This window comes from Callorhinus ursinus, unplaced genomic scaffold (assembly GCF_003265705.2).
Source record: "Callorhinus ursinus isolate GAN/ISIS: 27379988/994484 unplaced genomic scaffold, GSC_fseal_2.0 scaffold49, whole genome shotgun sequence".
Taxonomy (NCBI): domain Eukaryota; kingdom Metazoa; phylum Chordata; class Mammalia; order Carnivora; family Otariidae; genus Callorhinus; species Callorhinus ursinus.
This window is the reverse complement of record NW_027397111.1, coordinates 10,637,513-10,656,317: the sequence shown is the minus strand read 5'-3', so window position 1 is coordinate 10,656,317 and position 18,805 is coordinate 10,637,513. Positions and strand designations below refer to the sequence as shown.

The 18,805-nt window shown below is 49.7% G+C and overlaps 1 protein-coding gene across 3 annotated transcripts; it reads left to right on the top strand.

Moving 5' to 3' along the window:
• Positions 1-6,619: 6,619 nt before the first annotated feature.
• Positions 6,620-17,491, top strand: CCKBR (cholecystokinin B receptor). Of its 3 annotated transcripts, none has more exons than XM_025894435.2 (5): positions 6,620-6,839; positions 15,019-15,270; positions 15,419-15,671; positions 15,971-16,143; positions 16,322-17,491. In XM_025894435.2, the coding sequence occupies exons 1-5, from the start codon at positions 6,689-6,691 to the stop codon at positions 16,858-16,860; spliced, it is 1,368 nt and encodes a 455-aa protein (XP_025750220.1). In that variant the 5' UTR covers positions 6,620-6,688; the 3' UTR covers positions 16,861-17,491. The 3 variants fall into 3 exon arrangements, with proteins under 3 accessions (XP_025750220.1, XP_025750221.1, XP_025750222.1); XM_025894436.2 differs by lacking the exon at positions 6,620-6,839 and adding an exon at positions 13,545-14,465; XM_025894437.2 differs by lacking the exon at positions 6,620-6,839 and adding an exon at positions 13,555-14,935.
• The last annotated feature ends 1,314 nt before the right edge of the window (positions 17,492-18,805 follow it).

Below are 18,805 nucleotides of genomic sequence, written 5' to 3'. Positions count from 1 at the left end.
TCAGTATAGCAACTTCCCTCAGAACCGAGCTTGGCCCTCTGTCAGGACATCCTGCACTTGCTTCCTGGACCTCTTAGGTTTCTGACTTGTTCTGGGACGAGGGTTAAGGTCTCTTTCTTCTGGTCACCCACATTGACTTTGCAGTTCCCTCCTTGCTTTGATCTAAAGTCCCCTGTTTCCTGATCCTGAGCAATCCCATTCTCCCTAAAGGCTGAGTTAATCCCTGGCAGAGATGGAATTTCCTGATTTTGAGAAATGATCTTCCACCCTCTTAGCACTTCATTTTCATACCCTCCTCTGCCCAAAGTATTCCCCCTTCTCCACTCCACCTATTACTTGGAGTTTTTTTTCCTCTTATAAACCATCCTCTTGAAACAATCTATATCCACCACCTTCTGGCCCTCACCTCCCCTTTGCGCATCTGCATTTACTTAGAGGGGACAGTATGAGCAAGGTACGAGGGCAGTGAACAACATGGAATGCACCATGAAACTATAAGCAATGCAAGGTTCCTTGAGCATAAAGACAGCAAACAAGTAATGAGAATAGTGTGGAGAGTGGTTTGAGAACCTGAATGACAGGAGTCAGAGCCCTGGAATATAGGTAAAGCAAAAGGACAATTATAAAACATGTAACTGTAAGAATTACCATCATGAGAGATACAAGGTGTTACGGAAGTACATGGGAGAGGCACCTAACCCAGGAAAGCTTCTCAGAGGAGTTTCCCCCTCTGTAACCCCTTTCCCAACATCAGCTTCTTTGAACATTCTCCCAACTCCCATGTTAACTAAAACCAGCAGTCCTGTGAGGATAGTACACCCTCCGCAGAAAGCGGTGGCTCCTTTTCCTTTCACAGTTCAGTGCACAGATTTGGGGTCCTCTGTGCTCGCCAGTGCTGCTTCTTCACTCTCAATACACCCCTGCTCCTTGACCCACCTTGATATGATCATTGCACTACTCTCTTCCCTTTCTCACTGCTGAAATCTCCACCTTCTGAAGCCTACTCACTTTAGACTTTGTTACCTACTTCATAGCTCTGTCTTCTCCATGTCCAGCTAGGATTTCATGGCCCATTATTTTGGCCTCGTCCCTTTGTTTTTCACTCCCACCCAACTGGCAAAATCTCAGCTTTGGATGAACCGAACAATCAACAGTATCCATGCTTGCATCCAACTATCTGAGCTCTGCTGGAGAAACTGATACTACTAGAAATTCAGGGTCACCAACCCCTAAGTGGGTCCTCAACACTTCCCTAGTTATCTTACTACATTCCCCTAGCATCCACTTCCCCTTTCCCATTTTATACAGTTTTCTTAAACCATCCTGACTACTAAAAGTTCAGTGCTGTCCACTCATACACACGCACACACGCACACCACTCACTGATAACCAGATCTCCAACTTCACAGAGAAAATAGAAAATATAAGATAACAGCTCCCATGAAATCTATGCACCTCTTATGTTAATTAAGATACAAAACAAGTTGCTATGACAAGAAGGAAGATTATGTAGGGCCTTCAGATTGCAGTTTCTTTTTCATACAAGAGAACCTGGGTAGTAAAACAGCTTGAGTATAGGAGACCCAGGCTCCTACTATCTTATCACTCTGCCATCCCCAGTGTGTTATCCTCATGGCATGACTGAAGGTGGCTTACCCTCACATTCACATTCAACCTGCAGGAAAGGGCAAGGAGGAAGAATCTCACTTCTACCCACAGCCACGGGCCAGAACGTGGTCATAGAGCCACACTTAGCTGCCAAGGCGTCTAGGAAATAATAGTTGCTAGCTGGTCAGCCATGACTTATTTTCATCTACAACTATTCTCTTCTAACTTCCTCTTACAATTGAGTCTCTACTCCTATCAAAAGCTAGAACCTTCCACACGTGCTCTGGATTCCATACCTCCCGGCCTTCTCAGGAATCTTGCATTAGAAATTAATTAATTTCTCTCTCTCTCTTTGTCCCTCTCTCCTTTCTCTCCTTCTTTCCCTCTCTCCCTCTCCTCCCCTTCTCCTTTCTCTTTAGTTTTCCCTTTCTTTTTTTATGATGGCTTCCTCCCCTGGTCTTCCTCCCAGCTCTCTGTCTGCTCCTCTTGGTCTCTTTCCCAGGCTGGCCTTTCTCTATTCAGCCTTTAAATATGGTCTTTCCCAGACTTCTAACCTGGTTTCTCATTTCTTCTTATTTAACACACTCTCATTAATTCTACGGTTTGCATTACTTCCTATGCAACCTGTATATTCAGCTTCCTACTGGAATTCCTACTTAGATGTCTAATAAGCATCTGAAACTTACCATGTCCAAAATGGAACAGATTCACCGGTGGGAGTTGCTGTCTGATGGTTACTATTTTCTCTATGAAGTGGGAGGCCGGGTTATTTATTGTGAGTGAAGGATGGTATGCGTGAGTGGTGGCGGGGGGGGGGGGGGGGGGGGGGGGGGGGGAGAAGACATGAGAGATTTTACAAGTCCAAAAACATCAGAAAAACTAGTGTGTAAAATGAGAGAAAGAAGGTGATCAGAGAAATTTAGTAAAACTTTTTCTCATTCTTGGAAGCATCATTGTACAAGCACCTGAGTTCTGACGTCCAAAATCCCTGGCTTTGAATTGTAACTTTTCCACCTAGTAGTTTTGTGGCTTTGGGCAAGTTACTTAAACTCACTCTCTCTGAGCCACAGGTTTTTCAGCTAAAATAGTGATCAATCATATTGGACTGAAATGTATAGTTCTTGGTGAGGATTAAAAGTAATGTGCTTTGAACAGAGTAGGTGATCACCAAACAGCTCCTATCCAGTTACCAGAAAATTAATTCCTTTTAATCTCATCCTTCTCCCTCATCCTCCACACGGAAGCATCCTCTAAATTCTGTCTACCTCCTGAATAGCTCCCGGATCCATCCTTGCCACTGCCTCCATGACTTTAACTCAAGCCGCTATCATCTGTCACCTGTGTTATGTCATGGACTCTCAACGGGTTCCCCCCCCCACCCCCTGCCAAAGTTGCTCTCCACACCAGCTGCCGTGGTATTTACTCCAAATCTTTTTAAATCTTAACAAATTTCCAGCGTTTCCACTTCTTCCTTGCGTGGCTCGCAAGGGTCTGTATTTGCTACTTCCTGTGACTGAGAGGTGTGTTAGTTATCCATTGCTACTACAACAAATTACCATGAATTTGGAGGCTTAAAACAACATCCGCTTATTAGGTCGCAGGCATGTGGGCCAGAAGTCTGGTACAGTACGGCTGGGTCCTCTGCTCAGGGTGTCATCAGGCTGAGGTCAAGGTGTCAGCCAGATGAAATTCTTTTCTGGGTTCTCTAGGGGGAAAATACCACTTCCAAGCTCATTCTTGTCCTTAGCAGAATCTAGTTCCTTGTGGTTTTAAGAGTAAAGTCTCTATTTTCTGGCTGGCTGTCAGCCAGGGACTGCTCTCAGCTAGAGGTCATTCTCAGGTACTTGCTCTGTGCCCTGCTCCTCCCTCAAGCCAGCCACAGCCCCTTGCATTGTGGCCCCAGCCGTCTTCAAGCCAGCCAACAGTGTGTCAAATCCTTCTCCTTCTTCAGATCTCTCCGACTTCCCCTTCTGTTGCCAACCGGAGTAAATTCTTGTGACTTGGTTAAGACTCATTGGATAATCTCTTTAACTGATTAGTAACATTAATTACATCTGCAAAATCTCTTTTGTCATATAACATAATCGTCAAAGTAGCATCTCATCATGTTTACAGGTTCTGCCCACACTCTAGGGAAGGAGACTGTACAAGAGCAAGAATCCTGGGGTGCCATTTCATAATTCCGCCTACCACAGGAAGGGATGCCAGGAGAAACGTCCCTGAGAAATGCTGATACCTTGAGCTGAGAGGAGAAGGAGGGGCAGGAGTTAATTAGATAAGGAAGGAAGATTTCCAGAGACCATATGCAAAAGCCATGTAATTGGCTGAATATATCAAAAAAAAAAAAAAAGGGACTAAAGAAAGGCCAGTGTGTCTACAGGGAAGAGAACAGGAAGCACAGGGACTTGAAGTAAAGTGGTTAGAGAGGTCAATAGGAGCCAGACCACACAGGCTTCAAAGACTCTGGGAAAAGGTTTTCTCTATCCCCAAAGAAAAGGTCAGAAGAGTGGCACAATCAGATTTGTGTTCTGCACATATCACTCTGGCTTTAAGGTGGAGGAGGGATGTAAGGAGGCATCAGTAAAAGGTGGTGGACCACTGAAGAAGCTACGAGAGCAATGCAAGAAACAGTGGGATAATGTTGGTGCAGATGTAAGCAGACCGAGTCAAGGAACACTCAGTGGCTAAAATCAACAGGACTTCATGATTGATTGACTATGGGAGGGAGGCAGTTATGTTCCCCAGGAAGCAGAGTCTAAGACAGAGATTACTGAGGAGGATGTTTACTAAGGAGTGCTCTTGGAGTCAACACTCGTGCGAGAGCAAGGATGAAAGAAGGACAGGGTGAAGGGAGAAGCGGAGCAGTGATTCCGTCCCCACAAAGGCCTCGGTCAACCCCGTGAACAGCCGTGCACGTCTTTCACCATTGTCCTCTGTTGGGGTGAGAAGGCTGAACCTTTGTACCTCTGTGCTGAGCAGTCATTGGATTCAGGATGCCTCAGGAAGGGAACATGACCTCGCCTGAGCGGGCTTTCCTCGGCCCAGCCAACTCCCCAAGGGGCTGGCAGTTGAGGACTGACTTCCCAAAGCTTCTCGGCAGCTGAAGAATAAATCCCTCGTATTTGGAGAGGAGGCTGGGCTTTTTGTCACAGGCTCTATTACAGGTGAAGGAGCACAAGGGAGTAAGGCAGCCAGGCTGATTCCTAAATCTGTGACTTGTGCATCTTCTCAGATGCACGTCCAACCATATGCTGTAATCGTTGGCTTACCTGTCACTGTCCCCCAGGAGAGTGGGAGCTACTCGGGCACGGAATGTATCAGACAACCAGCACACAGCCCTATAGCTGGCACATACTTTGCTGAATAAGTGAATGCCCGTCTACTCCTATTTCCACTCCTCTCTCTCTCCTACATTTCCTTTGCTCCCCGCCCCCACACCCCACCGTCATCCAATGTGGGAAAAGTCCAGCAGGTTATCTGAGGTGCCACCTGTGCTGGAGCTGAACAAACAGCAAATCAGGCTCTTCTGGTCCAGGGCACTCTGATGGGGAAGGCAGGCAGTGCCAGGAGGAGGGGAGTGGGGGGAGACAGGTGACAACATCCCCACCCACCTCAGGCCTAAATCCTCCTTCAGTGCCCCAGCACCTACAAACTCAGGGCCCTCGGGAGCAGGTCCTCTCCAAAAGACAAATTGGGATAGGGCTCTCCGTATTCCCCATAAACTCAGTCCTTATTCACAGTCTGATCTGCTCTTTGCCTGATGCCCCCACCTCCAACAGATACTGCTGGGGGCGGGAGAGTGGAATTTCAAGGTCATATTGGGAGTTTCCTTGGAATGGAGAAGAATAGATAGCCAGCAGGGCTGAAATATTAGTGAAGGCAAGTCGTGCCCGAGGAACTGAACCCACCACCTCAGTCTTGTGCATGCCCCCTTAGCTTTTCTCCCGCTGCACCCCAGTGATCTGGTCCCCTTCCGGTCCCCTCTCATGGGAACCTGACACCCCACACAGGCTGCTCCACCTCCAGGGAGAGCAAACAGGGAGCGTCAATGTGTCGCTGAGGGTGGGCGCTGCCTGGAGACCACGAGAGCCAGCCGCCTCCTTCCTTCTTGTGCCAGTGCTGGGCCGGGATTGGCACCAAACCCCACCATCAGCCCACCCCTCCCCCGTTTATTCTAAGCTGTTCTGCTACCCAAGCTGCCCTCACACCCAAGTCAGACTCTTCCTCCGCACAAGCCCTCTTGCGCGCCAAGATTCCTCGAGGACAAATGCTGTCCGCCGCCACCAACCCCCTCGCCGTCCTTGCCCGCTGCGGAGGGTTCTTTGGGAGCTTTGGGTGGAAGCCTGGGTGTTGGGCCCCGAGGTGGGAAGTGGAGGGTGTGGGGGCAGATGCAGGGGCTACCCCAATCCCTTGGCGAGGAGATACAGGGGACTGTATAGCGATAGTGTCGCCGTCACTGGAGCCACTGCGGCATAGTACAGTAACCCGCGGCTGATGCCACTGTGTTAAATGCCACCCCCACGTCCCCTGACTCACCAGGGGAAATGCTAGATCCCACGGCAGCCGCGCCCCACGCAACCTCTCTGACCCTCCTCCCCCCCACCCCGCAACCTCCCCTCCCCGCCACCCCTCCATCCACCCGTAACCCCCACCGCTACCCTCGCCAACACACGCACACACGCGCGTGCACACACACACACACACACACACACTCCCAAGAATTCCGCGGAACCGGGACGGTGGTGAAGGGGAGTGGGCGGGAAGGAAATCTCTAGGAGAAGACCAGAGAGAATAGGGAGGGGGCGAGCCTGAAGGACAGTCCGGGTGGGTGAGGGGAGCGTGGAAGTCCTGAGCGTGGGAGGGGGGCGGAGAGTCACCTGGCGGGACCGAGGCGGACGAGCCTGGGAGGGAGGCGAGCCTAGGCGGGGCAAACAGAGGAGGAGCGGCGGGGCAGGGGCCAAGGTGGGGGGCGGGGACCAGGCGGGGCGGGAGCCTCCGCCCGAACCGCCGCGCGAGCAGGTGGAGCCGCCGCGGGAGTCCGCCCGGCCGAGCCGAGGGAGGCGGTGGCTGGGCTGGGGCAATGGAGCTGCTAAAGCTGAACCGGAGCGCACAGGGGTCCGGACCCGGGCCGGGGGCTTCCCTGTGCCGCCCGGGTGGGGCCCTTCTCAACAGCAGCGGTGCGGGCAACCTCAGCTGCGAGCCCCCTCGCATCCGCGGAGCCGGGACACGAGGTGGGTGCCCCCCTAAACCTCCTCCACCAGCTCCTCCTCGCTGCACCCCACACTGATAGAGGCCCCCCCCGCCTCCTCAAACGCCTACACCATCCCCTCACAGTACTCCCTCTCAGTCCCCAAACAGCTCTCCCCCCACCCCCGACACTTCTGCCCTCCCCCACCCCCCACGGCTCATAAAAACTCCATCACAGCTTCACACCACCTGATCACAGCCCCTTCACACCCCGGTCTCCGGGCCGCACCCAGAGCTACTGGTCACCCCCACACACAGCCCTCTCCCCAACACAGAGCCCCCTTCTAGACACAGATGGTCAGAAAGCAAGGACCTCCTCTTGCCTAGCCTCCAGGTCTCTCTTCCTTTTAGATCCAGTTCACAGAGCCACAATGGGGAAGGAAAGAGAAAAGCAGGCAAGCCTGGGAAAAAGAGGGCTGGCTGAGGGAGGGAGCACTATGGAAGGCTTAAATGGGAAGTTAGAGTTATAATCTCCTGGGTCCCCCACGCGAACCCTGAGCCTTCCCAAAAGAGAACCTCACACCTGAGTTAGGCTGGACATTGGGGGCTGCGCCCTAGAGCTGCCTGTCTCCATTTCACTCCTCAAATCTTCCTGCCTCCCAAGGTCGGAATTCTAATCAAGGCACTGTCCCCTCTTTCTGTCTCCAAGTCCCTTCCAAGCCCCTTCTCCAACCTGCCTCTCCTCAGGTTTCTTCCTCTTAGAGCCTGGCTTCGCCCTTTGTCTCCTATCCCTTGTACCATCCCCCCACCCCCACTGCTTCCACTTACTCAGTCCCCAAAATGACTTTCACTCCTCCCACGGGCCAACAGCCGCATTTTCTTGATAACCCAGCTCACAATATATGTTTTCCCTTCCTGCACCCTTTCTTTCCTTAAATGTCTCCTGGACACTACTGCTGTAGCTGGGCTAAGTGCTGGAGACACAGGAATGAAACAGACCCAGTCCAGACCCTCATTGGTCCATAGTCAAGTGCAAAGGGGAGACAAACCAGTGGGAAAATAACAGTCAGCATGAGAAGTCCCAGGAGAGGGTCTGAATTGTGGGCACCCAAAGGAGATGGAACCCAAGAACTTCCTAGACGAGGGAACCTGGGAGCTGGATCTTGAAGTTGGGAGTTCAGTAGGCAGAAAAGGAAGGAGGGGGATTCCAAGAGAGGGAGCAGTGCTGAGCATAAGGAAATTATTCCACGTTCAAGAAGGGAAAATGGGAATACATTTTAACTTGAGTATTTACCCCACAAAATAATGAATGTTCTCTCAGACCAGTTGTCACACACTCTCACTTAGATTCTTTCATTCGAGAAATATTTATTGAACCAGAGATAGTGCTAGGCACCAAAACGAACAGTTCCTATTTCATGGAGCTCACAGTTTAATGGGAAAGACAGACAAGTAAGCAGGGAATTGCAGCACAAAGTGGGATTGTGCCTTAGGAAGGCTGTGGGAACACAGAAAAGGAGCCTTAGCCTAGGGAATCGAAGTTGGCCTCCCGAGGAGTAACTGAATAAATATCAAAAAGATGAGGGAGAGCCAGACAAGTGAAGGGGCAGGAATGGCAAAAAGCATTCTAAGTAGAGAAACAGTATGATTCAGCACCCAAAGTTTAAATCTGGGATACTTTCCTTCAGTGTGTCAGTTTCTGAGAGCCTGAAACACACACCATAAGAGAGGAAAAAGGAACACTCAGGATGAAGACCAGCCTAGAGGGTTTATGAAGAGCTTCATATACCTGGCTAAGGGGGTGGATTATTTTTTAAGATTTTATTTATTTATTTGAGAGAGCGAGCATAAGCTGGGTGTAAGGGCAGAGGTAGAGGGTGAAGCAGACTCCCCGGTGAGCAGGGAGCCCGACGACTCAGGGGCTCGATCCCAGGACTCCGAAAGGATGACGTGAGCCAAAGGCAGACGCTTAACCCACTGAGCCACCCAGGTGACCCCAGGAGAGTGCATTTTTATCCTGAGGTCAATGGCAACTACTGAAAGGCTCTGTAGTACAGCCAGGATTAGTTCTATAGTGTAGAGAATGGATTGGAGTACAAGACATGAAAGGTGGGGGGTGGGGGACACTTTAGAAGGCTATTATATCACTCTGGTGAAAGATGAAGTGGGCTTAGACTAAAGTATTCGCAGTAGGGATGGAGAGAAGTGGGTGGATTTGAGAGGCACTTCTGGAAGTGGAAACAACAGAACTTGGTGATTCATTAGAAATGGAGAGGGAGGAAGAGGTCAAGGGATGACATCTAGGTCTCTGGCTTGGAAAATTGGATGGATGTTGGTGCTATATCATGAGAAGGAGAACAAAGGAACAGAAACAGGTTTGAAGGAGAAGATTATAGATTCAATTTGGAGCCCACTGAGTTTAAATGCTGGTGAGATACCCCGGTGGGGTTGACCAGTGAGCTGTCAAATCTGGTGGTCAGGACCTCGGGGGAGAGGTACCAGCTGGAAATACAGACCTAAAAGGTCTTTGCCTACAGGAGGTAATGGAAACCATGGGAATAGATAAAACCATGCAAAGCCTGTGTAGGATGAAAAGAAAAGAGGTCCTGGGGCAGGATCCTGAAGAAGATTGATATTTAAAAGCCAGTGAAGGAAGGAGAGTCCATGACAAAACCATCAGAGCGACAAGAAGACAAGGAAATGATTTCAAGCAGGGTGGGATAAGTGATGTCAAATGCTGCCGATGTAAGTCGAATAAGGACAGAACAGATCCTTCAGGTCCAGTAACGAGGAACTCCTGACAAGGAGGAGTTATGGGTGTTAAGGTCTGACTACAGTGGGCTGAGTTTGGGACAGTGGGGAAGGAGGTTCTGAGAAGTGAACCAGGGTGTGTAGACAAAACTTTCCAGAAGTTTGGTTGGGAAAGAGAGGCAAAGAAAAAACAGGATAGTGCTAGCAGTAGTGTGGGGTGTGTGCGGTGGGGAGGTTGTCTTGAGGGGGGATGTGTGTGCAGTAGAGGCAAGAGTCTTTTTTAAATGTTGATGCAGAATGGGCCAAGAAAGAGGAAGATTGAAGGTACAGCAGAGAGCAGGGATAGTCAACAGAGCAGGGGACCCTGCGAAAGCAGAACATGAAGTGATTGAGAGCACAGGTGCTAGAACTGGCCTTTCTCATCTGGATGTTGTTATCCACGCAGAGTTAGTTGGCTGTTACCCAGGCAGTCAGAAGTTACCCACGAAGACCGTTAGCCACTCACTCAGATATTACCCCCAAAGATGCATGTTAGCCAGGCTCACTCCAGTGTTACCAGTAGAAATGTGGATTTTACCCACATTAGTCTTTTTTTAAGATTTATTTATTTGAGAGAGAGAGAGTGAGAGAGCACACACACACAGGGAGAGCGAGGGGGAGGGAGAAGCAGACTCCCCGCTGAGCAGGGAGCCCAATGCGGGGCTCGATCCCAGGACCCCGGGATCATGACCTGAGCCATGACGTTCAACCGACTAAGCCACCCAGGCGCCCCACCTACATTAGTCTTATATGTTATCCACACAGACCTGAGTGCTAATGCTCACACGGCTGCTACCCACAGAAAAATAGATGTCACCCACGGTTACTTTAACATTGCTCACAGTCATTTAGATGTCACTCATCCACCAAACACACTTGCTTTTGTTTTATTATCCACACGTAGATATTGCCCGTGGTCACTTAAGCAACCTTTTCCAGATATTACTCATAAAATCACAGATGTTACTCTCACACATTCGGATATTACCCACAAAGACTCAAATGTTACCTGTGTTCACTCAGGCACTCAGTTATTGTACTCAGTCAGATTCATATCTCACTTAACATCTTAACATGTTAACATCTCACGTCCATACCCACTTACATATTGCCCACAGAAACTTGGATACTTCTTCTGCTTACTCAGCTACTGCCATCATCATTTGGATACTCCCCCATTCACATTCAGACCTCTGGATGTAATCCATGTTTTCTGAAGATATTATCTACAAAACAAGATGTTATCCACAGACATATCTACAGATATCACTCTTGTTCACTCAAATGTTACAACTGTTCTTGCTCTTGCTCACTTCAGCAGCACCTATAATAAAATTGGAACAAATGTTACAACACTTGATCAGATACTATCTAAACCTACATGTATCCCACACTCCGTCAGGCATTACCTACAGACACATAACTGTTACCTTTGCCCGACCTTGTCCACAAAGATATGTATTACTCTCACCCACCCAGATATTATCTATCACAAAAACTAAAGTGTTACCCAATTTTCACTCTGATATTACCAACACATCCTTCCATATTATTTTTGCTCCCTCAGTTAGTATCCATTGACATTCGGATATCCCCATTTGCCCCGCTATTATCCCTAAATCAGTTGCATGCTATCCATGCTCACCACAGACACGTGGGTATTACCTTGAGGTCGTTGTTCATGGGCGACCAAATCCAACATACCAGTGAAGGCAGGATTTGAGGCATCAGCAGCTCCAGTGTTATTTCTTATAAAGTCCTGATTTTTGTTTTATGGCACATTATCTGGATTTTTGTGCTCATACGTTCTCTGCCATCATCTGGACAGAACAAATGCAGATCCTCTAGACCCCAGAAGCAGAAATGAACTGTCACGGTCTTCTGAGTTCTCTGGCTCAGCAGAATGATGCCCACAGGTAATCAAGGCACTAATACCTATAAGGTGCCTCTCCCATTCTCCCACCCCTACTGTAAGTTCCTAGTTGTTGAAGCCACTGTGATCACTCCTATTCCACCACACAAGCGCACATGGATGCATACATATAGGCAGAAACGCACACACAAGTCTTCATTCCAATTGCTTTTTTGTGACTTTTGAGAAAACCAATATTTATTTATTTATTTATTTATTTATTTATTTATTTATTTATTTATATACTGAAGTAGGTTCCATGTCTAGCATGGAGCCCAACATAGGGCTTGAAATTACCACCCTGAGATCAAGACCTGAGCTGAAATCAAAAGTTGGAGGCTTAACAGACTGAGCCACCCACGTACCCTACTAATAGACTTTTATAGTAGTTTCAGGTTTACAGAAAAATTGAATGGAAAGCACAAGAAGTTCTCTCTCACACACACATGCACGCACACACAATTTCCCCTATTTTTAATATCTTACATTAAGGTAACATTCATTACAACTGATAACCCAATACTGATATATTATTAACTAAATTCCATAGTTTACATTAGGGTTCACTCTCTTTGTTATATTTTCTATGGGTTTTAACAAATGTGAAAGGTGTAATAACATTTATCCACCATAGTACCATATGAATAGTTTCACTGCCCTAAAAACCCTGTGCTTTAGCTTTTTATCCCTCCCTCCCTCTCCCCAGATTCCTAGCTCTAAGATTTCTTTTTCACATCTCCTAACTGTTCAACAGCAAAGACTTGGAGGGGTAGTGGTGGCTGGAAATAAGGTAAATAGCTGGGAATGCCCAGCAAAACAGCCAAGTGGCAATTTTACTGGGACTCTATTTTCTGGAGACCCATGCAAATTGGGAACTTCATAACGGTGTCTCATCTTTCTGCACCACCAAGTTCAAAGACACACATGGGACACATCAACTGGATGAACAAATGAGAAAGGTGCTTTCTATACTTTAGAGTGCTGTACCAACTTGAGGTGTGGTTATTGATTCAAGAACTAGTTGAAGGGGCACCTGGGTGGCTCATTTGTTTAAGCGGCCGGCTACTGATTTCAGCTCAGGTCATGATCTCAGGGTCCTGGGACAGAGCCCAGCTTTGGCTTGGGCTCCCTGCTCAGCAGGGAGTCTCTTTAAGGATACTCTCTCCCTCTCCTTCTGCCCCTCCCCCCTCTCTAAAATAAATAAATAAATCCTAAAAAAAAAAAAATACTAGTTGAAAAGAGACATCCAGAGAAGGATCTGAGACAGATGATAGAACTAGAGAGATTAAGGAAAGGGGCAGGGGTGGGGAGTGGGAAGAGCAGTGGACTGGAAGGAGACACAAAAAGTACAGGATAGATTACCAGCTCTTTTTCTGGGTCCAAGGACCTCTCTGACAGAGCTCTCCCTCATAAATGTTCTTTACTCACCCACACAGACACACGCACACCCCTCAGATTTGCTACACATAAACCTTCCTTGGAGAGGGTGACGTGCGTCTCTAGAGAAACAGAGGCAGAGAGAAGAGGGCGTGCTGGAGCTTTAGAGGCATGGAGGTGAAGCATGAATGGGGAAGGACAAAGCAGGTACATTTGTGTGGAAAGTGACAGAGATTCACTCAAAATCCATTAGCCAGCATGTGTGCACACCTCCTATGTGCAGGACATTATGCTAAGTGCCAGGGATATGCTGAAGAACAAGATGGCCATTGCCCCCGTCCTCAAGAAGCTCAGAGTCCAGTGGAGGAGATAGAGAGTTAAACATAACACAGCGAGGATTGCCACACTGGAGTAGAGAGAGGCGGAAAGAGGCACTGAGATTGAGATTTGATTGGGAGAAGGAGGCAGCATGATGAATGACAGAGGGGTGAGGAAGTAGTAGGAGGCAAAGCATTTTAGAGATTTGGAGACCCAGCTGCCATTCTGATTCAGCACCTTACTTAGTTGTGTGATCTGAGCAAGTAATGTTACTGCTGGGTTCTGTTTAGGGATCTCTTGTAAACAGCATGCACTCATGCCTACAACCATTTTTTAATAAGTTGGTTATTGTTATGAAAACAGTTTAATTCAGGGGCTAACGCAAGAGTCAATGTATGGGGCTGCAGAAGGGGGACTGCCCCTCTGTGCCCTTCCTTCCGCACCACCTGGAAGGCTCTGTCCCTGCCCCCTCTCCCTTCAAGCTCTAGTCTCCCTCATGCTGAGGCCATGGGTTTGAGTGACTGAGTCCAGTTTAATTCAATTCAATTTTGTTTGGGTCGGCTTGGCTGTGATATAGAGGCCCAAAGATGAATCCATCCCCCAATAGACAATGACACAAATGAATAGAGTCAGCCCTCTGTCTAGCCCAGCAACACTAGTGTTCCTCCTGTGAGCTTCCACAACACTTTGTGTATTCTTCAACTTCACTCCTTATCATGCTGTGTGGCACTTATCTGTCATATATCCAAGTTTCCCTCTAGACCATGGGCTCTCACATGGCAGGGAATTTGTCATGTTCATCTCTTTGTCCCCAGCACCTAGCATAAAGGGAGTGCTCTGTAAATGTTTGTTGAGTGAGAATGAATGTTTGGAGATAATTAAAATACAAGGGAGAAAAGAAAAAGCATTCTAATAGGTATTTAAGAAACATGCATGGGTCAGAGAGGGGGAGATTAACTCCAAATGAGGCATCTAAAAAGGCCTTACAGAAGAGGGGGCAGTTAATCTGGGTCTTGAAGGGCAGTGGTGAATAGGAATTTACCAGATACAGAAAATGAGTTTGTGATGGAGGGAGGGTATTGTGAAAGAAGATTCCAGGCTGAGAGATCAATGTTAGCAAGGGAGGAAGTCATGAGCATGCATGATGCCTTCAAGAAACTGAGTCATCCAGTGGCTTAAGTGGGAGCTTTGCAAGAGGAGGCGAGAGGAGGAAGAAGACAGTTCTCAGAGGACCTGGAAGATATGCCAGAGGGTTGCAGACAGCACAGAGCAGGTGAAGGAGTTTTGTGTTTTTTTGTGTTTGTTTGTTTGTTTTGTTTTTAGACAATAAGGACATAACCTGACCTGTGTTTCAAAAGGTAGTGGGTGGTCAACTGTGCCAAATACTACAGGGAGATCAAGTAGAATAGGCTGAGAAGAGACCTTTGGATTTGGCAGTTAAAGCTTCGTGATCTCGGGAAGAAGTGTCCAAATGGTGTTGGAGGAGACAGATGGGGCACTGGACTGTAATGGACTGAGGGGTGAATGAGGAGATGCAAATAATCCTTTCAAGAAGTTTAGCTTAAAGAGAAGGGACCATTTGGAGCAAAGCTTGAGAAGAGACAGACTTTCTCAAGGAGAGGAGGAGTCAGGTCAATCTCACTAAGCCTCAAGGGGTTAGAAGCCTGAAGGATTCAAGTTCACCACCCACTGCCTGGGAGGAGGTGTTCCTGGGATGCAGAGGGACCGGGCCGGGTGGCCGAGGTAGGAAATAAGCGGCCTTGGAGGGTCTGGCTGAGTGGGAGCCAGACTCCCTGCTGCCACCTCTCCCTTTTCCTACCCCCCAGAACTGGAGCTGGCCATTAGGGTCACCCTTTACGCAGTGATCTTTCTGATGAGCGTTGGAGGAAATGTGCTCATCATCGTGGTCCTGGGACTGAGCCGCCGCCTGAGGACTGTCACCAACGCCTTCCTGCTCTCACTGGCAGTCAGCGACCTCCTGCTGGCTGTGGCTTGCATGCCTTTCACCCTGCTGCCCAATCTCATGGGCACGTTCATCTTTGGCACAGTCGTCTGTAAGGCGGTTTCCTACCTCATGGGTAGGTGAGACAACCCCCGCCCCCCGCCCTCCTTTCCTAAAGTCCTTGCCATACACGGGGGTCTTTCCCTGCGGGGCCTGAGAAAATCACGCTGGTTGAGTGTGTAATACAAGTTTCCTAAGTGACCCCTTCCTCTTCCCTTGTTTAGGGGTGTCTGTGAGTGTGTCCACACTAAGCCTCGTGGCCATCGCCCTGGAGCGATACAGTGCCATCTGCCGACCGCTGCAGGCACGCGTGTGGCAGACGCGTTCCCACGCGGCTCGTGTGATTATAGCCACGTGGATGCTCTCTGGACTGCTCATGGTGCCCTACCCGGTGTACACCGCCGTACAGCCAGCAGGAAGGGCCCGTGTGCTGCAGTGCGTGCATCGCTGGCCCAATGCGCGCGTCCGCCAAACCTGGTGAGGGGGCCCATTACCTCTTCCTGGGAATGCCCTTCTCCGTCTCCATCAGCTGCTTCCTACCAGTACCCAAAATCCTCCTGTGGCTGCTTTGATCCTCCGATTACCTTTCCGCACCCAGCACCCTGGGATTCCCATTTGGGGCCGCTCCCCAGTTCTCTAGCCCTTCCCAGCAGCTCCCCCAAATCCTACTTCTACCTCAGGGACCTGGTCACCAGCCCTAGGAACAACCCCTGGCTCTTCTCCGTCTGGGAGTCTAGGCGGACGGATACCCGTGTGATTGATCGCTCTGTCTGCAGGTCGGTCCTGCTGCTCCTGCTCTTGTTCTTCGTCCCGGGTGTGGTCATGGCTGTGGCCTACGGGCTCATCTCCCGCGAGCTCTGCTTAGGACTTCGCTTTGACGAAGACCGTGACAAGGAGAGCCAGAGCCGAGGCCCAAGCCAAGGAGGGCTGCGGAGTGGAGCGGCACCTGGTGCGTGAAATCCAGCCTCGCACCCCGCCCCCGGCCTTGGGAAGCGGCAGGGCCTGGAGTGGGTGGAGCAGAAAGGAGCGTGAGCCGGCAAGGAGGCAGGAAACAGGGTCTGGTGGGGTGGGGCCGGAAGTCGAGAGGGCTCAGCCCGCTGCTCTGACACCCCACTCTCTGTGCCCAGGTCCTGCCCACCCCAATGGGCGTTGCCTGCCCGAGAATGGGCTGTCTGGCGAGGATGGTGATGGCTGTTACGTGCAGCTTCCGCGCTCCCGGCAGACCCTGGAGCTGTCCGCGCTGACTGCGCCCACTCCTGGGCCAGGATGTGGCCCCCGGCCCTACCAGGCCAAGCTGTTGGCTAAGAAGCGCGTGGTGCGGATGTTGCTGGTGATCGTTGTGCTTTTTTTCCTGTGTTGGTTGCCACTGTATAGTGCCAACACGTGGCGTGCCTTCGACAGCTCTGGTGCACACCGCGCACTTTCAGGAGCGCCGATCTCTTTCATCCACTTGCTGAGCTACGCCTCAGCCTGTGTCAACCCCCTGGTCTACTGCTTCATGCACCGTCGCTTTCGCCAGGCCTGCCTTGAGACGTGTGCCCGCTGCTGCCCCAGGCCTCCACGAGCTCGCCCCAGGCCTCTTCCCGATGAGGACCCTCCCACCCCTTCCATTGCTTCCCTCTCCAGACTGAGCTACACCACCATCAGCACACTGGGGCCTGGCTGAGGGGTAGAGGGGGAGTGGAGGCTGAGGCAGGACACACCCATTCCTACAAGCAGGGACCCATCCAGACACACGAGAGACACACACCCCCTGACACAGGAGACTGACACCCAAAAGCATGGACTAATCCCAATGCACCGGTGCGCCCACACCCCCGCCCCCAAACACACAAGTGGCTTACCTGACACAAAAGAAACAAACCAGACTGCCACATAGGAAATTAGGCACACTCTTGATATGGGACTGAGCCTGGCACACAGAAACATGGCACTGACCTTAGACATACACACAGCAGCCCTAGCAATGGACTCTCCGTACATAGGGGAAACTCAGAGAGGCTGGCCTGCCTCTCTCTCATACACACATGGTGATGGCACTGCTTCTCTAGGGCTCCGGAGCCTGGCAAGGTACTGACTCCTGAGATGCTCCAGGCTGCCCCCAGTTTGACCTCACAGTGCTCTTCCCCATTTCAGCACTGAAAATACCAACCAGCATAATCTCACACTGCCCTGACCAACAGGCCATTTTGCACTGAAAAGGCCCTTCATTCCTTTCCAGTTCAATACTATGCCCCTGCCCCTCATCCCTCACCCAAACTCTTCAAGAAATAAAAATGACTTGGCTTCCTCCTGAACTTCCTTTCTGGACTTTTTCCGGGGGGCAGGTGAGGGGCACAGGATTTTTTTTTTTTTTAAGATTTTATTTATTTATTTGACAGAGAGAGACACAGCAAGAGAGGGAACAGAAGCAGGGGAAGTGGGAGAGGGAGAAGCAGGCCTCCTGCTGAGCAGGGAGCCCGATGCGGGGCTTGAACCCAGGACCCTGCGATCATGACCTGAGCCAAAGGCAGACGCTTAATGACTGAGCCACCCAGGTGCCCCTAGGGGCACAGGATTTTGTAGAATCCTCCCTATGGGGTCCCTCTTCCTGCTGCTCACTCCTGTGCGTGACCCCCTGCCAAAAGGCCCATGGTCTGAGGCTCGAAGGGGATGTGGGTATTCTCTCTGGGTTGTCATCCTGGACTCACCTAAACACCAGGGTCATACAGGTAGCTGGGGATGGGGGTGGGCTCTCCATGATACATCACGATTCCTCAGCATAGTCTCCTGAAGCCATGCCACTGCTAAGGTACTATATTAATAGATACTTACTAAAATTTTATTGAAATGGTAAGAGGTAATACTGTATAATAAGACTTGGTTTATTCAATGTGTGTTTGCAACACCAAGGTTCAGATCATGATAGGTGTACAGAAGCTAAAGAGTGGGACCTTTTTAATGCACTCTTCTCTGGCATCAGAATCTGGCCAAGTTTCTGCCCATGGAAGCAACAAAGCGGGGAGGCGGATGCTGGATCTGAACAGGAGGAATCCCAGAGCCTGGCGCCCTTTTGATTGTAAGACTGATGCAGCCCCAGAAAGAGGCAGAGACAGCAACATCATCCCTCCACACACACGATGACAGGGAAGAACAGATGCCCTCACCAAGGAACACACATGGATAATCAGAAGTATGATATGTTGGGAGGCTTTCTTGACACTTAGTCTTGTAACAGATGGGAAAACTGAGACTCAGAGCAGGAAAGAAAGCTGTTCAAAGTCATACAATAAATTATAACAAGACAGAAAAAAATCCTTTTAAAGTAGACACTGAGCTGGAGATGGGAAAGAAGCCATCAGGAGGCAGACCCAAGTTTTGTGAGGCCTGGAGCTTATAAAACCGGGTGCCCTTTTTTTATGAAAAATAATAGAAAATTGCTAGGACACTGACCAGGGCCTTGGAAGGTGCCTGTGCTGTGAGGAGCCCTGAGATTTAAGCCTCACTAACCTCACAGATAGTACCACCTCTAACTCTGCCCACTAACTAGGCTGGACAGAGGCCAGGTGGAGTGAAGGACAGTGTGAAAGGAGAGTGGTCTTCTGTTTACCAGTGCTGAGGCTGCTCTCATC

Coding starts and splice junctions, on each gene's coding strand:
- CCKBR (XM_025894435.2), top strand. CDS start 6,689: ATGGAGCTGCTAAAGCTGAACCGGAGCGCACAGGGGTCCGGACCCGGG. Junction 6,840..15,018: donor CCGCGGAGCCGGGACACGAG/GTGGGTGCCCCC, acceptor CCTACCCCCCAG/AACTGGAGCTGGCCATTAGG. Junction 15,271..15,418: donor GGCGGTTTCCTACCTCATGG/GTAGGTGAGACA, acceptor TCCCTTGTTTAG/GGGTGTCTGTGAGTGTGTCC.